At 44.3% G+C, this 22,314-nt stretch overlaps 1 protein-coding gene across 10 annotated transcripts in view; it reads left to right on the forward strand.

The window, feature by feature from the left end:
• Positions 1-22,314, forward strand: part of BIN1 (bridging integrator 1) — a 99,056-nt gene that overhangs the window by 25,439 nt on the left and 51,303 nt on the right. For 9 of the 10 annotated variants that reach the window (XM_082055363.1, XM_082055366.1, XM_082055368.1 and 6 more), the window contains exon 2: positions 17,019-17,099. In XM_082055363.1, the coding sequence (XP_081911489.1) occupies positions 17,019-17,099 (81 nt within the window). Of the gene's footprint in view, positions 1-16,748; positions 16,845-17,018; positions 17,100-22,314 lie in introns of those variants that run through there. The other variant, XM_082055369.1, reaches the window with a different exon arrangement.

The raw sequence follows: 22,314 nt of genomic DNA on the forward strand, positions 1-22,314 counted from the left end.
GTATTAATAAGTAGGTGAATCTCCATAGTAAATGAAATCTATGCTAAACAAAGAGTGTGCGTTACAACAGACATTCCCCTTTCTCTTAACTGCTTCTGTGCTCATGGCTGGCCTTTATGCCACAAGTACAGAAGGCGCAGCAGAGTTTGCTCCCATTGTAGGAGCAGGTTAGGATTCAGACTAAAATACATTTATTTTGTCTTCATTTCAAGCTTCCCGTAGACAATGCATATGGCACAGTCAAAGGAATACCATCAGAGCCACCCTGCAAATATCAGTTTATATGTCATCTTGAAAATGTTCTGGAGTTTTTCTTATGTTGAAATGAAGCTAATCCCGTTTTTTTTATTAATGAGAAACATTAACCTATGTAAATACCAGATGGCTTTAACTTATCAAGTGGTGCGATGGGATGGGAAAAGGAGATTATGTTAAAAGTGGAGATCCTGGCTTGTTAATGAAAATGTGACTGGAGTTAATAATTTCTGGCAAGGTAACCTATTCTCCTTGTGACTTTAGATTTCTCCCTTCTTATTTATTATCTGGCTGCGATAAGTTTATTGTTCCGTGTTATAACAGCTCAAGAGGTTTAAAAAGGACTTTGATTTACACAACTTTTGCAGAAGGGAACAGAGAAGCCCAGACTCTGATCCCTGGATTTCCAGGAGGCCCCTTGAACCACTTCTGAAAGTGTGCTGAGGGCAAAGTCAGCTGTGCAGGAATGGTCAGAGCTGTGTGCTGGACTTATTGTAGATGAGACCATGTACAACTGTGGCACTGCTGCAGTGCACCAGGTGTGTAATAAAAGCGTGAGGTCACCGAGGCAGAGGGAGGCCAAGAGGGAGGAACTTGGTTACATTGCTTAAGCATTTGGGTAACTTATCAACCTTTATGATTCCAGCTGACACTTGTATCAGTCTTACAATGACAGAGAAGGATCAAAGGAATGACTTTGATGTCTGTAGACATGCAGGTGCTTTGTAGTGGATGAACTTCAAATACTGGATAAACAGAAAGGTGATTGGTAATGTGGTGGGCAAGGAGCGCTCAGGTGCTGGCGGCTGTGTTTCCAGAGATATGCATGAGTAGGGACCAGGATGTGGGTTATACCTCCCCTCCTTTAGCTACTGCCCAACTGCTCCATGAAGAAAGCCAAAAATCATGTCTGCTTTTCAGTTACTCTGCTTTTACTCTAAGGATTGTTTCTGCTCTGCCTTAAAGGGTCTGCATTGGAAATACGAAGTTCATAACATATATCAAGACCTCCCTTTCTCTGCACCATTTCATGCCTGAGGTGCAAATGGAAGTGGGTGGGCTCAGTGTTGTCCTCAAGCACTGCCACAAACCTCAAATCATTCAGCCAAAAGCAACAGGGTTTGCTCTCAGATCACTGAGAATCCATCTATTTCCCATAGAATCTTATTCTCAGAGACTCCCTTTGAGAGATGAAAGGCTGCCATCCTCTCACTCTGTGATGGGATGTGACTGGGGGGACAGGACAGTGAAAAGCAAATGCTGGTTCTTTGTAGCACACACCTGAGTGATGATGCAGCTCAGCTGAGCCTGTGCCCAGCTTCATCTACTCATGTGTGCTGTTCTGCAGACCAGAGGCAGGCGCATTGATTCATATATAAAACATTTTTGTTTTCCATGAGTGATGCAGATCTGCTTACAATTTCAAGCTTTTCAGAGTGAGACTGTAGCACGAGGTGGTGGGGTATGGAGCAGGGCTTTGGGAGAGCTGCAGGTTGCTGACAGTTTCTCTGGTTTATTAATGGCCGCAGCAAGGGCTTGTAGGTTCTGAGAATAGACTCTGCATTTGCTTTAGAGACAGCTGACAATGGTGTTTAATACAGCAATATGTCTCTGCCTGACTTTTGACTGACAGTGACACAAACTCGCTCTCCTCCCAGCCATGGCTTAAACCTGGTGACATTTACAGCAGAGCTACTTCTCCAGTCTAAGTTTAGATGGTGACTTTGGTGTTTGTCTGCATGTATATGCTTAATAAGATAAAAAAGGAGGAGAAGGCTTCTGCCAGTACAAATGGAACAGGAATTTCAAACCATGGCTGAATGAATGAGGGAGGCATTCAACCTGCATGGATTTTCATGGTCTAGTTGCTGTGGTTCCTTGTTCAAGATATCTGAATGTTGGAGGGTTATTACCTACTTTGGCACTTTAGGTTTGCTGTCATGAAATATGTGGTAAATATTCATACTATGAGGCTGTCTGTTTGACGGGGTGTTTTGGGGTTTTTTTTGGGGCAAGCTGCACTTGGAATTGGCTGGTAACCTGAGCCCCACCTGTGTACAGCTAATGACACGTCCTGTGGTGGGCGTATGTATGTCCATAAGCCATCTGGAAATAGCATGTGATCTTAGCTGCCTGCTGAGACTTAATTTCTTGCTGTGCGTCCATGTTACTCTTTCGAAAGGTTCTCCTGTTAATGAATGCCCCCCGCAAGAGAAAAATCCTCCTCCTTCCCACAGCAGACAAGCCCAGGAGAAGAGAGCTGGCAATATCCTTCTCAGCCCTGCTGAACAGTGTTGGGGAAGCCCATTGCTGCCCCATTGGATCCTCAAGCCCACGGTGCTGGAGCACAGTGCAAGTGAGAGAGCAGATCCTTTCCAGTGCAGGCTGAGCATGAGGTGTCCTGAGCTTCTGCATAACTTTACGCTGTTCAGTGTTTGTTGAGTGGGAACAGCTTTTGGTCACTATCACTTGGAAGCCTATTTCAGGTGAATGACCTAAAGGGGAATGGGTTTGTCTCCTATTACAGACCTTTGCTAAGCCTTCACTCTTTCTGAAACATGACTTCTGATACTGTCTTCTCCAAGACCTGGTCTGGCAGCAGGTCATACAAGCCAAATAGAAAGAACTGCCTTTTAGAGTTGGTGCTGAGGGCTGAACATAGACACTCTGTATCTTCCCCTAGATGCATGGAGGATTTGCAGCTATGTTCCCCTGGCATTACAATGAAAAGTGGGCTATGAAAACTGGTGGAACTTGACCATTCATGAACATCATGTGCAACTTATTTGCCACATGTTTATCCTTTTTTGTCTAAAATGAAGGTGCAAATGTATGATCAGGGCAGAGAACTTGATTGCATCAACCCCTTCAGAACTGCTCCATGATGTCAGCAGTCCACATGTCTTTGCATCCACCTTTCCTTGAACAATTGGCTACCTGGGTTGGGTGGGAAAAGATTTGGTGGAAAGCTTTTATTTTACTATTTCTTTTCTTCTCTGTTTCCTCTTCCCTTACTCCCTGCTCCTAAAGTTTGCAAAAGCACACTTATATAAGCAGTGCTAGCAGTATTTACACTGTCACTTGGTATTTGTTCAGTGAGCTGCGTCTTTTGTCTGCAGGAGACTTGGGGATTTTCAGTTGCAAGTGCTTTGCAACCTTTCTGCCCTTTGCTAAGCCAGACACGTGGTCCAGATTCATTCTTTTTAGTGTGATAATGCATTAGTACTGCAGCAGTTCTGAAGGGGAAAACTCCAGGGTCAGGATCCCACTGTAATCAAACCAATGTGGAACAAGAAAGTCCTCTTGCCTTGAGGTTGCACACAGTGGGGTTGATGCAGAGCAGACCAAGCTTGTGGTTGCATTGGTGCTGTTATCAGCAATCCTGGCTGCCCGCGTTTGGGATTTTCTGCGGCGTGACATAGAGGTGTGGGTGACAGGGAGCAGTTGGTCCGTCAGCACTCCTGTGAATTAAAGGTGCAGAGCTCTCCTGATCTGACAAATCTTATTATTTCAGTAACTAATTATGGGATAGTACCAAGATTTCTAGGTGTTCCATGTGACATCTATAAAGATATGAGTGGTAGATTGATACTGCCTTTCTTGGAAGAAGGTGGAATGGGAATTTTTTTTTTTACTTTTCTCACCTCATCAGATTAAAGAGATTTTTTGAGCTATTTCATAGTAGCTATGTACCTCCCTGATGCTCTCCTTGAAATCTTTTGCAGCAGTTCTAAACAATTGCCTGTGTATTGTTTCATGGCCCTGTTTTTAATGTTGTTGAATGTATGGTCCATAGCAGGAATAAAAGCAGTCTGAAGGTCTTTTAATGGATCCCTCTCCAATTGATTTACAGTAACAAAATTTCCTCAGTGTGCCTTTTCCTTCTCCTTTGGGAGTGACAGCTCATGTCCACTTGTTTGTAATATATTCAGCATCTGTCAACACTCTTCCAGCCTGGAATTAAGCAGAGACCCAACCTTCTTGTCCAAAGCTGGTAACTGAGCTCTGAAACTGCTGTCAAAAATAAAAGCTGCTGAGCTTGAATCAGGTCTTGTTATCTGAGAACTGGAAACTGAATGAAGGACAGAAGTGACTGAATTGATAATTAGGAGCACTTAATGTTTTGCCTTGGTTGGGAGATCTTCATATGAAGGTTTAAGAGAGGATAAGTTTGAAAACCTACTTTCCTTGACTTGCTGTGTCCTGTACCCAGTTTAAGGAATCAGCAAACTTAGTGCCGCTGCTCTAGCAAATGAAGGAACCCTCTCTCTTCTGTTCCTTTTGCCTTAAGAAAAAAAGAAAAAAAGAAAAGCACCCTGAGATGCCTCTCCCACTCTCTGGCTTCATATGTCAAACCCACAGATCCCAATGCTCATAAAACCCTGTTGTCCGATGCAAGTGTGCCAGAGCTGCAGCACGGCACCCTCTCTGCCCTGTGGAGATGTTCTCAGCTGCACTGGGCTCTCTGAGTCGGCCTTTGCATCTTTTGCCACATAAGAAAAAGACGCTTGAGAGGTCTGCACAGCGCTGTGTAGAGGACACAGTTGTGATCAGCTGGGAAGAAGGGGCAGCTGAGCTCATGTCACTGCCTGCTGTGGGCACACAGAAGTGACTGGTAACACGTGGATCGCAGCCCCTTTCACACTGCCAGTGAGCCTGTGCCTGATGCAGGCAGGTGGCCAAGTGTGAAAAGGTCCTGCTCTCCACAAATGGCCATATCAAGCGATGGTGTTATTGTAGCATACCTGATACAGGTATGTCAGGTGTTCTTGTGCCCTTCACCTTTGATTTGTGTTTTTGGGTGAACAGTGTGAAGCATTCTGGATCTGACCTTTGGAGCGATGGAAGTATCTGCTGCCAGGCCAGCCAGCTTAGTCTTTCCATGGTACCTCCCCTCTAAAGATCTCCAAGTTCATTGTTCACCTTGCTGGTAGCTAATAGAGCAAACGTGCCTGATGTGGATGTGTTCATGGCAGTTGTTGGAAGGAGAGGACTTGTGCTTGGCGACCTGTTCTTAAGCTCTTAAGAAAACCTTGGGACTGGTTGTATGACTTAAGCCGCTGATTTCTTCAGAAGTGTGTCTTCATTGTTGATCACAGAGAGGATGTTACTGTAGGGTCTCTCATAAGTGAAGGCTTCCAGATTATCAGTTTTAACAGTCCTTGCAAGCACATTTTGGACTTTTCCTAGGACAGCTAATAAAAGTACTGGGCTTACTACTGTTAGGGGAGCAATTCTATTTGTGATTAATTTTTTTAAAATTACTTTATGTAACATTTTAGGTGGAACATTGTGCATGTGGTGTAGCTTTTATATATATACATCCTGGTGATATTAGGAAGAACTGAGTTTGGGGTTTTGAGGGTTTTGGATTGGTGTGGTTTAGTGTTTTTTTAATTTTTCTCTTTAAAACTCAGCTGGATCCATTCAAAAGTATTATGAACAAGTTTTTTTTTTCACCTAAAGTGCCATCTGGAGTAAAAGCAAGGGAGTGCATATAGAGCTTGCCTGTTTCTTCAAAGATCTTGTTTATTCTAGGCTCTTTGCCAAAAGTGATGCCACAAAAAATTGACGGAGCTCCTGGGCTTTGTGTATGCTTGAATGTCATCTTCATCTCTTTCCTTAATGAGTTTGTTTGAGGCTGGAATTAGCCCAGAGTAGCTGCATGGCACTTCCTGTGCCCTTTGGTTTCAGAGCCCTGATTTGCAGAACAAGTCCTACTGCTGTTTTGTGGAAAGCCAAGAATCAACCCATCAAACTTGCTGAGATTCAGATATTGTAGCCCAGTTGTGTGGGAAGTAGCAGTGAGCCTTTGGGAGAAGGGAAAGAACTATGTACATTTTTTAAAGCATCTCTATACTTGCTGGGTATCTGTACTGCACTCATTAAACTATCTGGATGCCAGCATGCTGTGAAGCCTATATAAGAGGTACAGAATAAGTTATCTGTTAGATTGGGTCCCTGGTGATATCCTGCGAACTAGGAGAATGTACTGAAGAGGACCTTTCTGCATCAAAACAAAAAAATACCCCCAAAATACCAAACGCTAGAATGTTCCTTTAACCCGTGTTTATTGTAAAGGCAAATTTCAGAAGGCTCTGTGCATTATGCATGTTTTCACAGATCGGGTACTTCTCATGTCGAATACAGAACTGCTCATGAAGTAGTAGCAGGGAGCTGCAGGGTGTTGCAGGGAGCAGAGGCCACTGGAGGCAGGACGGGTGGGCGAGAGGTTTCACCTGGGTTTCCTGCCTCCTTGGGTGACGCTCGCCAGACGGCATTGGGTGTGAGGTACTTGTATGGTCTAAGATGGGAGGCTAAAAACAACTGTCTTGTAGTAGCCTGAGGGATACTCCTGCTGTATGCATGAAGTTTTTGGATAAAAGCGAGATAGAACCTGCTGGCTTGTTGCTTGAGTGCTCCAGGCACTGTGGTAGATTAAAGAAACAAAGGAATACTCAAGCCTATACCCAGGAGAGAAGAGAATCATGGAAACTGGTCAGCAGACAGCTGTTTTGGAACCACCCTAATTACTGACAGAAACCCAGTTCTCTGGTGGGTACTAACTAAAATACAAATTGCAGCCATGTCTTGGGTTTGATTTTTCAATGCACGGGCCTTGGACAGTTGATTCCCAGTACTGAGAGCTGTAGATAAGTGGGCTCCCAGGCTTTCCTTAAGTAGCAACCCATAGTTACATGCAAAGAGAAGAAACAAGTAATGTTAAGACATTTGGAGACTGGAGACTTCAGGCTTCTCAGTGGGTTTTTAATTTACTATTTTAAATATACAACTGCTTATTTCTAGATCATAAGGGTTTGCCAGGTTCTGCCTTCTTTTGGAGGATTTATCTTTCTGAAATCTGTAAACTGGCTGAATAAAATACACAAGTAGAAACACTTTGGACATTAAATCAGAATTATTCTGTATAATGTGCTGGAATATTATGGCTTCGCCTTCGATAACAGTTTGCATAACCTTTCATGGGTTCATCAGCGTGTTAATGAATGCTGACAAGCCTTCTTTGATGCAGCCGGTATAGCCTGTGGACAGACTAAATTAATATGATAGTAGGTATGTGAGTGAGTTACTCCAGGTCTCTAGACCATTTCTTCAGCATCTTCTGTAGGCCGTCATCTACAGTCACTCAGATTGGCCCTAAAGTCTTGATGTGTCATATAGAAATACACAAGAATTGTAGATGTGAATATTTTATAGCTAATATAGGTGTGTTTAGAAGACTTGAGTTACATGGGCACCCACACAGTAACCAGTCCTTGTAGCACACAGGTTTTTGCCTTCAGACAGGAGAGGAGAATACACACAGAACCTTGGCTCCCATCTTTGACGTTTGGAGCAGTTACACTTTATTGTCTTAACAATGTGACTTGAGCTTGCAAAAAAGCATTTCATCTGTCCCGCAGGCAACATGTGGGAAGGCTATGTAGGCAGAATATCATAGTTTTTGGTGGTGGAGGAGAAACCTCTGACTTGGATAAGTATCCAAAAATGAGGTTTCTGGAATTACTCTCCTGACTTGGGGGAGGAGTAGGAAGCAGAATGAAGCTGGCAAAGTTACTCTTTCCATCCTCTGAAGTCCTCATACTTGACCTCTTTGAACAAGGAAATTTCAATTTTTGGAGGAAAATGCTCTGCTCAGGAGGTGGTGGTCCTCAACAGGCTCCTTCCTCTAAGAGGGAGGGCTTTTGCAGAGAAATTTGTGCCAGCCAGGTACGGAGCTTTGTAGCCTGTCCCATCGTGCTGCTCCTTTTCTTTCCTCCCTACTTTCTTCCTAAAGTTTACTTGTTGACAATATACTATAGTTAGAGACAGTGTTAGCAGATCCTGGTAGTGAAGGCTTCCCAGAGTTAGTGGCATTAAGGGAGGGAAATGTCAAAGCCCAATTTAGAAAGGTAATTTGATCACAGGGTGAAAATTGAAAGCAAAGTGCTTCATGACTCCCTCAGAAAGGAGTGAGTACTGTCAGTAGGGTGGGAAGGGGCTGAGGGGGAACCTGCTGCAGGTTCTACTCTAGAAACAAAAGGCTATTTATCCTGGTCCTCAGAGACAGGGAGTGTCTTGCTGAGACAGGGAGTGGAGTCAGCAGATATTATTGCAGATGCTGAGAGTAGTGGAAACAGAGGAAGAGGTAACCTTGGTAATGACAATCACCCTGGCCTTTTTCCTACTGCAGAAGATTAATTTGGGTTCCGGCTGTGTGTTCAAGAGGCTCTTTACCTTGAGGACAGGGCTCTGCCCATGGGCATCGCAATTCTGACTTGCAAAGCAAGTTCTAGCAGAGTATGGGAACCAGCTTCTGGAGCTCCAGGTGCAGGAACAGCCTTGAGACCTGCAAGACTCATAGTGTGAGAGAAATGTGAGTCTCTGGACGTTGGGCGCACTTTTGCAATTTTGTCACTCCTCTGTTGCACTACAGCTCCACTCCTTATATTCCTTATATTCCTTATATTCCTTTAGGCTGTGGGGTGGACACGGGAGACCAGCCGACATGCAGGGCTGAAGTGCCAATAGCTTTCTCCCATCCCTTGCTGGCTGTCCTGGGCTGAACAAGTCTGAAGGTTATCCTCAATTCTTCTCATTGCATTTACCTGTAGTATTAGAACACCTGCTAATTATGTACTATGTAAAATGATGTGCTGTTTGATAACCAGTACTATGACTGATGTGAATCCCTTGTTCGATAGTCTGTAGCTTGAGAAAAGTTTCCCTGAAGGGAGCCGAGCGCAGGAGAAAGTCTTCAGAGTGAAAGATTTCACAACCTTTCTACAATTAGTCTTCATAATTAATATCCTGAAATAATATAAGTACCTTTACAGAACAGAGAATACAAATACGGAAGAGTTATTCTCCCTGTAATAGCATTGATTAACAAGTTTCTAAATGTTTTCGAGATGTTTCAGTGCAGAAGCTGTGTGTTTGTATCTATTTCTGGTGGATACTTGCTGCCTGACCCCATGGGGAGAAACTGAGCAAAGTAACTTTGATTTGCTTGAGGTCTTGGATGTGAAGCACGTGGTACAGTTACAAATAGCTTGTCCCCATAGGGCCATCGCTATAGGCTTGTACCCTGCAGTTGCTTCAAGAAAGGCCTCTGAGTTTGGATTGAGGATGGCAACTGCTATAGACAAATCTGCTGCAGCCAAACAATCCTCCTTTTATGCTTCACAGAAAAACAGGAGTCTTCAGCAGTGTCCTCAAAGGAAAATGCTGAAATAAAGCAGGCATTCTTAGATGGACATGGTGCAACATGGACCTTCAAAAGTGTGACAGGTCCTTTGTGTACCCCCTTCTTGGGGATATTATCCTTAAGGCTGAGTCATAAGTAGTGAATAAGGTGACCATCACTCCAAGCCTCCAGACTTGAGAAATGTCCTGCACTTGCTGTGCTTGTTTCTACATCTTGCCTTATACCTGGCATGGTCAGAAACAGGGGTGTATTCTTAAGATGCTAATTACAGCCTGGTGAAACTTGTTGCCTTGAACTCCCTCTGAGCCAATTATGGGGAAGCAGTTTTCTCCAGAAAATAATTCAGAATGTGAAAGTGGAGCTCCTGTTTCTTTCCCTATTGACTACAGAGTAAGGAAGAAGGCTGAACCAATGTGACCACACGAAGTCACAATAAGCTCAACACTTGTCCTGAAAGTGCAGGTCTCGGTGAGGCTGCTCTTTAGTAGTTGCCAGAGGCAGATATTTTATTTGAGCCTTCAAGGCTGCATTGTAACTCTTGCTTCTACAGAAATTTTGCCATATAATGCAAGTTAGGGAAGGTGGCCTGCTTCTTTGATTATAGGCTCTATATGCCATTATTATCTAGTCACACTTGGATACATGTTACACTTCAGACTGATATGGAGGAAGGAGGGAGAGTATTTGTTCAGAGACAAAATGATTGACCTATTGCTGTCATCTTCAGAACTTGGGAAGATTGGCTTTGGAAGGGCCTTACAAGGTCCATCCCCTATGTGGAGTGGGATCAGTCCAGCTTAAATCACACTTGAGATGCTTATTTAACTTATTTAAAAGTCTTTAATTAGCAAAGGATCTCTACGCAATCTATTCTAATGATTTAGATTCTTCATTGTTAGCATATTGTTAGGGGATGTTCTAAAACTTCAACACCACAATATGACGAGAAAATTTGTATTTTTAGTTGTTTGGGTTTTTTTCGCTAGTCAGATTGGGTTTTAGAATATGGCTAAGCATGCAAACTCTCACAGACTTTAATTAGAGGGGCACCTGTGAAAATCAAACTCAGTGTGTCTTGAGCTGAGTACTCAAAACTGGTCACCTCACCTCCCTGCACCTCTTTTTCCTGTTTGCCAGCTGGGGATGCCAGGGATAACTTTGGTGACTCTGCAACATGCTGAACAAACACTCCTCTTCACAGTTGGATGGATGTGACAATGGACATGGATTTTCTGGGTCATTCAGGAAGTCTCTAGTAAAATGCAGTATTGAACCCTGATTTCCCAACTCTTAGCTCGGCAATTAGCCCTGTTTTTGCAGAATCTATTGAACCTTGTCAGCAAGTAAGAAGCAAACAAGAGCCACTCTGTCTGCGCCAAGTGTGAAATTGCCCTTTCCCATATTCCAGTGGTCTTGGTCTTGCTGATTGCTCAGCCACGGGAATAATTTTCTCAACTTGAAATGAAGCGTTAACATGTTTGGTGTTTATTCCTCTCCACCCCCATCCTCCTTTGTCTAATTGTTTCAAATAAAGACTTAATTGTGCCAAGCTTGCATGAGAAAAGCCAGGCTGTCCCCAAAACCAGCCTAGAGGCAGGGGTGGAGGGCAGGAGGACATGCCCTGCTTCTGGGAGCAGGACTCCCACTTCTGGTCTTGCTTTTCTCTCTGAGTCTGAGTGCAAAAACCAAATTATTTCATGAGTACAAATCTACTTCACTGAGCAAGTCACATTTCATTTGGGTAGAAAATAAACCAGGCTTAAAAAAGCCTATGAAACTTTCTTTGCTTGTACCTCATTAAGTTATGTGGCTTTGTGCTTTCCATCTGACTTGGACACTTTTCTCTCTCCCTCTTCCCATTATAACGTCCTCCATGGACAAATAGGCAGCGACCTGAGATCAAAGATCTATTTGTTCTGTTGCTAGTTGACCCGTTGGCATATGCCAATTTGTTGCAATTCAAAATTAGTCACAGTATTTACTGGCTTTGTGCCCAGTTGGTAGTTGGAGATAATGCACTGGATTTGGCAGATACAGTGAAAGTCAGAGGCATTGTTTTTGACGGGTGGAGGGGCCAGGATATGGAGTGATTCAGGAGCATGAGGCCCATATCAGTAAGATGTAACTCCAACCCCTTCTCTGATAGAGTGGGGAGTAAGAAGTGGACCTGCAGGGCTCAAGCTGTCTGTGCTCTGGCTGTGGGCTTAATGATGTTCCATTCATCAGGGCTGAACCACCCTAAATTCAGTGTTTCATATGCAGATTTAGCTCTCTTTGGGATCCACAGCTGCATTTATTTTTTGCCTTCCTATTCATCACTTGCATGCTCTAAACTGGTCTTTGGCATGGGTGACCCATGCCACGAAAAGTAGAGTTTTATTAGGTTGCTGGTTCACATAATGGATTTTCATGGTGTTTGCTATGAAAATTCGGGTTTTCAGGGCTTTTGTTGTGTCATCAATACTTCAGAAGATAGCAAAGGAAGGTGCTGAGTGGGAACTGTGGCTACATTAAGCATCTGGGGTATATTTCTCTATTAGAAAGCATAAATGTGAATCTGTTACAGTTGCTTTTTAGAGCGAAGGAGAACCGTGTTTTAGTTGGTCTGATACTGCTTCTTGATGCCCACTGTTGCTGCTCTGCTGGCAAGTATTTGTCCTTAATGGTGATTTCTGTTCCACATCAGAGTTTGGTGGTCACAGGGCTGATCTCCAGATCTTCATTTCCTTTATGTCTGGTGCTCAAAGGAGAAGAGCATGGGAGATGCTATGCTAAGCAGTGCAGGGGTTTGCCCTGTGGGCCAGATGAGATGCTTCCTTTTGAGTCCTACAAAACGGTGGTGGTTACCTAAACGCCCAGTTATCTTGTCTTGCTATTGAGAAAAACCTGCAACTTGGATTTTCCTAAGCAACCTTCCCCCGCTGATGGGAAAATATGTTGGTTTTAAAGGCTATTTCATGCCTTTACTTGCCTGACAAGTGCTAGCAGAATGCCATATCTCTGATACAGAGGATTTCCAGATTTCTCTGTTACTTATTCTGTGTTATCTCACTTCTCAAAGCATATAATTTCAGAACTTCCTGCAAATAGTTCTGCCTGCAACAGCAGATGACAAATGCATCCATGATATGAAAGGAATGTGATCATTTACTTATTTGTTAATAGCATCTTGCCTCCTGGCATCTTAAAGTGCTTTTAAAACTTCAGTCTGTATCTCCTTGTTTCTTGTTGCTTTTATTCAAATGCAAGTAAAACCGAGGCTCCATGGGTGGAATTTGGCTCTGTTTGGAGATGCTGCAGTAGTTGGTCAGGTGCCTGTGATTCTAGTTTATGAGAAACACAGAGTACCTGCGGATCTAGCTAATTGTTGGAAGAGACCTTGTTTCTGAGCAACACTGGAAAATGGTGTTTAAGTGTCCAAATGTGTCTGGTGCCTGAGGCCAAAAACATTGGCTATGAAGAGATCCCCATCTTGTCATAGTGAATCCATAGAAAGCCAAGACTGAAACCCATTGAAGCCCACTCTGAAATCCATCCCACAAAGTGGTTTGTGGGATTCCTACAAAATTGTTCCCTTCTTCACGCTAGCTTGCACCCTCTTGAAATTGTCCCTCTCCTTATGCAGGGCCAGGACTTCTCAGGTCAAGGGCAGATCAAGGAGCCTAGCCATAGTTGCTTCTTAATCTTTTAAATGCCAGATCCATGCCCTCTGCCTGGTGTGGTTTGCCTGCAGACAGCAGCTGACAGATCACACCATCTCTGATCTGCCCTGAGATTTGAGAGCTGCAGTGGAGTCCTGACTCTTACCCTGGTAAATCTGCTCCATTAATAGCTATCAAAGAGCCTGAAGTTTCCATCCGAACTTTATCTGGCTTTGCAGCAAGCTGGAGGATTAAAGACCATCACAGGGGAAGGGAGGGAGCAGCCGTGGCTCACCCGGAATAGCCTGACCTATGACGGCACGTACCAGCCCGGGGAGGGGACTGGTTCTGTGAGCTCACGGGCTATTAGCAGTGAGCACAGACATGCCTGCGGTCAGCAGCACACCCAGGGCCGTCTGCTCCATCCCTGGCTGACTTAGGGCTCCAGAGGGATTTGTTAGTACAACTTGCCTACATGGCTGTTTGATGGGAGTGGGCTTGAGGGCCAGCCTTGTGAAGCCATCATTTAATGCTGTTCATATGACCTTAGGGTTTGACTGCTGGGCTGTGTGCATGGGGCAGATCTCTTTTTGAGGGAGAGTGGTATGAGAAGATAAGCCCTGCCCAGCTGCAGCCCAGGGCTGTTGTCTCTCTGCTGTGTTACATTGAGTAATGAAGGGATCAGAGTGGGCTGTATGGCTGGGGGACTCGCCTATAGGGCCAGCAGATGTGGGGCACAAGCCATCATCTACCAGATGGGGGAAGAGTGTACGAAGCAAGAGCAGGTCTTTTGTTGTAGCCAGGGATTCACTTCTCTCAGCCTCTCATAAATAGTTTTGTTTTCTTTGTCTTGTTCCTCTGCTGGTATCCTCAAATCCTGTTTCACCCACCCCATGTCACTCCCGTGGAAAAGTGCAGGGTTTCTTGTTACTTCTCCCCATCACTCAGAGCTGCTCCTCAGCTGGGCATCGCTGTTGCAGCAGGAGTTTTTTCCTTAGAGGCAGGCTGTGAGTTAGAGCCCTTTCCAGTGCCCAGCGTTTTGCAGGACTTGTGCAGAGCACCTCACCACAGCGGAACAAAGATCTTTCCAGCTGGATGGATGACCCCAGACTCTGTATGCTTGTCCCCAAAGGAGCGGTGGAACTGCAGATAAGGTTCTTGGACATGTGGGAAGCAGGAGTGCAGCCACCACAATGAACAGTCTGTGGGTGCTGCTCAGTGTTTTACACCAGGAAGCTCTGAGGCTGTTCTAAACCTTTGACCCTGTCGACATACTCCAGATTCCTCCCAGTTAAACAGTCTCCTTCCCTCCCCTCCAGGCCTGAAAGCATTTCATCTTCTGACTAGCCAGACAGATGCATTGCCCCATAAAAAACTGCTTTGTGTCCCCAACAATTCTATTGATCTGCACATTGGGAGCATCATTCTGCTTTGGAATTTGCAGCTTGCATACTTGATTGTTATTTATTGTGATGGGTGCTATTGGCCTTACGGCTCTTTGGACATCTGGGAAGTCACCCAGCAAGTGGGAAATCTGTGCTCCATGGGCTGAGTAGCCTAGGGGAGTACAGCAGAACACAGGGCCTTTGAGCAGCATCCTTTCTGGAAGAGGATCACGTTTCCACCTGATGAGAAAGATGAGGCCATACTGAATCCTTCTCCCCTGCTGCCGTGGCAGAGAAATGTGCAGCCTTGGCAGCAGCATTGCTGTGGTGTGTGCTCCCCTTTACTGGAGCAGATGAGCAAAGGAGGCACCAGTGGCTGGTGTACAGGACTCTGCCTGTCCAACCAATGTTGCTTCTTCTGCTCTCCAACAAGCTCTTCTGTGCCAAGGCTTTGAGAGGAAGAAGAGAATATTCATGTTCTCTACATCCTGCTACATAGACAGGTTTACGAAGCACTTTGGGTGCTTGTAGCTGCACTGTTTGCTGCTGTTGCTTGTGATGTAGAAAGTTATGCTTCTGACTCTGGAGGTTTTTGGTTCAGCCCTTGGTCACAAAGAGATCAGTCTTTATCTGTATGTGTCCTTTCCCCTGCTTTTGCTGACACTTGGATACCTCAGCGATTACTGGCAGTGAAGAGAGACCGTTGAACAGAGGGAGAATGAAAAACAGTGATTCCCTCCTAGACATTCAGTCCCAGTCTAAATAAGGGGATTTATGAGCTGGTTGCTGAACGATGGCACTAATTTATCATGTCTAGGGCTAGAGTCAGTTTTTGTGGTCAGGAGTGAACTGGGAATGTCTGTGTGTATATGGGGGAGAGGGGAACAGAGATGAGCCAAATAGACATAAGTGTCCCCTACCTTGGCTGTGTAAAAAGATGAGAGTGGGCCAGTAGGTGCATTGGCAGCTGGGCTAGATGATCATTGTAGGTCCCTTCCAACTGAAAATATTCTATTTTACATCATGTTGCATGGACCTTCTCAATACCATTTTGGGGTCCGAGCGTGAAAGGCTGATCCCTGCCCTGCAGGGGAAAAATCCTCTGAGAAGATCTGTGAGTAGCGAAGGGAGCTGGAGGAAGCTGGTTCAGGTGGTTGTTAAGGCTACCGGACAGTCCCTCAGAGCATCTGGTCTGGAGACACTTACTAGTGGCCTTCCTGTAAACCTGATAGCAGTAACATGCACCTGCTTTTGCTTCTTGACCCTCTTCTCTCTAAGACAGGCTGAACATGATGGCCAAGACCTGTGGCTTAAGGACTGATGTGCTCAGCAGAGCAAGAGAGACTTCAGCTTTCCAGTGCTTTCTGCCTCTTGGGCAGTCATGCTCTTGCCACTCAAGAATCCCTTGCTTTTAAAGATGTTTCCTCGGCACCCTTTGTAGCCCACCTCTGGCTCTCCAAAACCTCCTGTGACTGAGGATGGGGTGGGCCTTTCTCTGTTTTACTGGCCCTGCGAGACAAGTGGTGTGTGTTTTTTTTGTTTTTGTTTTTTTTTTTTTTCTTTTTTTTTTTTTTTTGTGTGTGTGGTTAGGTTTTATTTTCCATTAACCAAGATGTTGTAATAGAGCTTAACCAGCTACAGCTTTACATCCTCATCTCCCTGCTGCTGGAGTTGCTTGGGGCATGAAGTAACTGCTGCCCTCCTCCACAGCTGCAGTTTGCTCAGCCTGCTTCTGATGGACCTACTTTCCTACCCAGAAAATGGAATGCTTTGATCAAAGCTTGGGAACAGTCCACTTAGCTGCATGGAGAGATCATTAAGAGAGAAGTGTGATAAGGGAAGTAGTCTGATAAGGATTTTTATACAGGCTGTTGAGAGCTGTGCTGAGCAGGCAGGGGGTGAGAGGAACAGGGCTGGCTGCTGGCACTCTCAGACGTGACACACAGACTGAGTGCCACATAGACTTATGGTGTGAGGTCCCCGGCTGGTCTCAACAGCCAGCTCCTGCCAAGCATGAGCATAGTGAGGAAAGGTGGAAAGGAGGTGGGACGTTCACTGTTCTGGCCACCTTCTCTCTCTAAGGAGGTCTCTGCATGGCTCTCTGTGAGGGCAGTCTAGCTGTTCTGGGAGCAAAAACCCTGTGTGGACCAGAGACTAGTGTTAAATCAGGATTAGTGTAACCACACAGCACCAGGCATATTAGGGATGTGGTTTGTTTCTTGCTGATCCAGGAGATAAACAACTGGGTTGCTATTGCTTTGTCTGCAAAAAGCATCAGGCCAGTGAAGGACAAACCTCAGTCATGCTCTTGAGTACAGCAAAGTATAAAAGGTCTGAGTTTATCCGGATTCATCTGTAAGTTGTTTTTTAAACTATGACTATGAAATATTTTGAAAATTCTGAGTACAAGAATAACGGAGACTTCTAAACTTCTGTTCTTTCAGCCTAGCGAGCAAAAACTTGCAACTGTTTCTTTGTCTCTGCTTTGCTTTCTCTGTTTGAAGTCTCCTGTATTTCTCCTTTCTGCAGGTCCTTCAGAAGCTTGGGAAAGCAGATGAAACAAAAGATGAGCAGTTCGAACAGTGCGTGCAGAACTTCAACAAACAGCTGGTAAGATAATTTGTGATATGTAATTACATCCTGGGTTTCAGTATTAGCTTCCAGTCATCTGCTGCAATATGCAATTAAAGCCTATTAAATTAAATGATGCCATAGACCTATTGAAGTGACCCACAACTCATAGCTGTTTACTTATGAGAAATTACGCTGTCTTTCAGTGTCCCTATCATGGAGTCAGTGAGAGTATATGCTGAAAAATAGTAGTTGTCTAGACCAAAGTTTAGGAAAAGAAATAGCTCAACCAGAACACTTCAGCTAGAAGCTGCTTTGTAATGTAATTTTTCAATGCTGGGCTGGAAGCAGAGACATAAGAACGTTCTATCTCTGAAAGTTGGATAGGATAAGAAACAGATTAGAAATCAGAAATCAAATGGAACAAGGCAGATTCAGTTTCCCAAGGGCAGCAGAGAGCAAAAGAGACAAAGAAAGCAAATAGTGAAAAGGGAACATCCTTCTGTGGCTAAGACCTAAATCTGACTGCCTCCCCATCCTCGCTTACTCACTGTGTCAGGCCTGAGTCACTGTTCTTTCGCGTGTCAGCTTCAGCCCTATGTTTTAGCACACAAAAATATTTTAACAGTGGAGCAATTTTCCCCCACCCTCGTGCTTAAACAACAGTCAGTTTATATCTTGAACTGGGCGTGTGTGGTTTTTTTGTGTGTGTTGTTTTTTTTTTTTTTTTTTTAATCTGGAGCTTTCAGCCACTCAGAGGAGAGGAAAACGTCAGTTACCCCAGGGGATTTGCACTGGAGTGCTTGGTGTTGAGGAAAGTGGTGTTTATGTTTCAGGTCAGGAAATGCATGCCACACCAGAGCTCAGGTGGTGCTGAAGAAATCTTCTAGCTCCTTTGTGCCCTGACATATTTAGGACCTTTTTCTGTAGCTGTTAGCAGCAGCTGTGTCGTGTCTGTTAAGACTCAGCAGATGTGCTTATGTGTCGCAAAACCAGCTGAGAAGGGATTCGCCACAGCAGAATATAATTACGATCTTTCAGTCTGACTGACTTATGTCTGACTGGAGCTGCCTGGAGATTCCTGGAAACTGATGCCCATTTTCTTGGCAGCAATAGTAGCAGTTGCTACAGGAGTTCATGTAACATCTCTATAGCATGTTGACCAATGATATTGTCTTGTACAAAGAGGAATCCAATTTGGCTTCTTTCTGATGACATGACATTACCAGGAGTGACTTTTCTGTATCACTTTTAAGTATCAGCAATCAGGAAATAGCCTTTTAAAAGGAGAAATACTGAAAAACTCAAATCCAGACATCTTGATCAGACTGTCTGGAATGGCTTTTCAACTTCCAGAGCCACAAGTTCCAGTGGTGCACTGAGAAGCCTGTTAAAGAACCACTGCCTTTTTACAGCTGAATTCCTTTTCTCATTTTGTAGGGGCAGGCCATTAACTGAATTCTCCAAATAATTTATCAAAGTAGCTGGAGGCTGCTCTGCCTTTGCTGTTTGGGGTCTGTTGGTTTTGCTTTGACCCTCAGTTTCCCTATTACTAAAATAACAATGCCTGTTTTACAGGGCAAACCGTAAATAAGAGTTAGCTGGATTGTTAGGATATCCAGGTCTGAGAGGTTATTATGATGCCAAGCAGACTGGGGAGAAAAACTTCAGCTATATGTGCATGTGTACACACTCATTTTTATTTTTACATGTATGATATGTGTGTGTAGTATAGGTATGTGTGAGATTTCTATGCCCTTCCCTTACCAAGTCTGCTCCAGAGGGGAATGGAGGCTGGAGGGAAGCTGAGTGTGCTGCAGGCTTGTGACAGAACAGCTGTCCTGTGGAACTGGTGGGGCTGTGACCAGGCAGTGGCCTTGTTTGCTGCTTGATTAGAGGCTCCTCTGACTCTAATGACTATAACATTATAACACGTTCCATATGTGGGCTGTTGATGAATGGAGAGCAGGTCTAATAATGACTTGTTCATTTTCAACCAAGGGGTCTTGTGGTTCTCTCAAATGGTGGTTGAGTGGATAAAGAGGAAAGCATTGCACTTCCCAGCTCCTTGTCCATTCAGGTTCATATAAGAACATTGCTCTGAGATCTCTAAATGGCAGGAGCTTTTTAGCTCAGACAGGTGGAATTGCTGCATGACAAATGAACTGGACATAACTACACTTCTAGAGATCTTGTCTGTGTCTCTTGAAGGCTTGACAAGCAGCACAACTTGCTATTATATTACTCCCTCATGACAGGTTATCTTCGGCAATTAACCTCCCAAAAAGTTCATTTGAAGGCTCCCCTCTCCTTCCCTTTCCCAGTGTCACTTGTGTTCAGGCACAGGCACAAGGTCTGTCCTGGAAATTGTCCTTGCAGACCTGGGAGCAAGAGGCTGGCTGCAAAGGTACCACACAGCCACATCCCGAGGTGTGCCAGGCTCTGGCTTCTCTTCCCCTGCATTTGAAATACTCGCTGGAGAGAGAGTGGGAGGCTGGTGGCAGCCCTTACACCTGGCACCACATCGTGTTTCGCCTGGCAGAGCAGCTGCATTGTGAGACCCTTTGTGAGCTGTTGCTTGTGTGGAAGTTCTGGGTTGGTTTACGGTGTTTCACAGCAAACACAAGAGACAAGCTGCTGCTGACGTGGGCTGCATCCATCTCTGTCCATACTCTGTGGTGTTCGGCACAGCCTCAGCCTGCAGGGTAGGCAGCGGGGACTTAACCTTTGCTCTTGCAGCGTAGTTCTGGAACAGGACATTACCTGTCTGTTTCGAGTGTAGAACATTCCTGTTGATAATAAAAATCCTTCCCGTGGGAACTTCAAAACAAGGGAGGTTATACAAAGAAGGGGTTGGAGTTTAATGTTAGGATGAAATAATTTCTTTTGAAGATTGGGGAAAAAAGGGTTTTAGGAAACCTGTCTTCCATGAAGAAACAGCTCTATGGAAAATCACATGCTTAGCTAGTGCTCAGTGAAAGGTATCGTAAATAACAACCCCTCAGCAAAGCAAGAAAGCAGAAAAGGAAACCAAACCTCTCTTGTTTTTTAATTGAGAAAAGCTATATGTAATAGGCGGTTCCTTAGGCCTTTGGAGTGAAAGCTCTTCCAGCCTCCCAAGCATAGCACTTCTATTTTTAAATATGCATCTTCTTGTACATACTGTCCTGCATATTATGCCTGGTTGTGTTATAGGCTCACAGGGTTGAATTACACCGTGATTACAAGCATGGCAAAATCTGCTCAACACAACACTTGTGTGTTTGAGTAGAACCACTTGTTTTGGTCACTTTTACATCAAGACACAGTGTCATTGTCCCTGCATTAAGGTTTTAAGTCAGTTTGTTACTGCAGCAATGAGAAATGAATATGGGGTTCAGGATCAGCACTGATCTTCAATTTTTGTCCTAGTTTTACTTTCCTTTTGTAGAGTTTGTAACTCTGAGATATATATATATATATATCTATACACACATATATATATACACACACACATATGCACACTATTTCTCCTTTTTGTTTGTGTGTTTGTGTGTGTGTGTTTGTGTGTGTGTGTGTGTGTGTTTGTTTTTTAACATTCTTGTGATTTAAAAAATACTATACTATTAGGTTTTTGAACATCTTTAGATTTAACCACACCTCTATAACTTCCTTCTGCACACCTTTAAACCTATTGCTCTTTGATAACTGGGGAATAGATTAATTTTCCAGATTCCAGTGTAACCCTTTTCCCTACCTTTTTTTACCTCTGAGTATAGAAAGCATCTTTTAAATGTGCACTCAAGGGTGTTGAAAGCTTCTGTTCTATACAGTACTTGACAGTGTCTAACTGCATTGTGAGAGGTGTTTATGCAGAATCGTGTCTGTACTTGACAGCTTGCTGTAGCCTGCTTGAAGAAAGCAAGTGCTGCATGCACAGAGAGGAAGCAATTGCCAGAGTTTCTTGGGAAAGCATTAATGCTTAAAATAATAAAAAGAAACCGTTGTAGCAAGTGAGGGAGCTGCTTTACTCGTGCACAGGAAATAGCGCAATGGAAATACCAAAGAGGGACTTGGGTAGGAACTCCAGGTGCTTAGGGGAGCTGGGGAAATGAGATTCATGGCAAAACTGAGCCACTCTTGGGAAATCCTTCTTCCTACAGATCTTACAGGCTGTAAAGTCTGTTCACTCTCCCTGGCAGGCTTGGTACTTTTAAGAGGCTTAAGCAGCTGCATAGTCATGGGGATCAGCTGTAACTCTGACTTTGAACATCAGCAAGGGGTGACTAGGAAAGACCACTCCAGTTGCAGGATGCAGCACTGCATAATGGTGACTGCACATCACAGCGAGACAAGTGGTGTCAAGGATGCCTGGAGGATGCAGCAGCTAGTTGTGCATTGCTGCAATTGCACACTCCAATATTTGGGCCATAACTTGCAGGTTTTTCTGGTGTTCTGCCTAAGAATCTTGATTTGATGCTTAATTATGATGCCAAAGTACCTCAGAGGATCCTCTTGTCCTCATGAATTTGGGACTGGGTATCAAAACTTGAAGAGTCTGGGTTCTGTCATGTGCTGCTTTAGCAGGACTCAGGCAAGTATGGGCTCAATTTTAGAGGTAGTTTCTGATTTTAGATGCTATAATTCTGAGAGTTACAGTTCTAGACATTGCAGTGCACAAGTATGTGTTAGGCAAGTTCTGCAGAGGACCTTCCCTGCTGATTAGTTTCTGATAACCTCAAAGATATGTGTTCAAATTTAGTAATTTTTAAAAATTATACAGCTGCAGGATGACAGAGTATCCATGTGAGGGATTTTGCATGATAATTTCTTCAGTGCCATTTCTTCTTGTGTTCTGACATCTGATTTTGCCAGTTTCAGTCTGTGATTTCTAGCACGGACCAGTTCCAGGAGGCAGAGCTGCTTTCCTCTAAGCCTTTCTTGCTTCCTGTGTCCGGCACAACCAAACACATATTACAGAGTGACTGAACTGCTGCTTGTCAGCTCAGCCTCCCTGATGGTCCTCTGTGTGTGTGTGCTGTTTGATTATTCTGGCACCTCTTCCCTGGTGCTTTCTGATTGCACTGCTAGGAAGGTCTCATTGCCCAGGTTTCCACACTCACCTTAAGCCAGCAAAAAGCTCTACATTTGTTTGCTCTGTGTTTTAAGAACTCCTAGGAGTTTTGCAGCAGATGTGGTCTTTATTCCTTTCCTCCTGTACTCTCTTTGGGTCAGTTCCCAATCCTTCTCCAGACTAGGAGTCTGAATTTCTTTT

The sequence above is a fragment of the Streptopelia decaocto genome (assembly GCF_964273445.1).
Source record: "Streptopelia decaocto genome assembly, chromosome: 6".
Classification (NCBI taxonomy): domain Eukaryota; kingdom Metazoa; phylum Chordata; class Aves; order Columbiformes; family Columbidae; genus Streptopelia; species Streptopelia decaocto.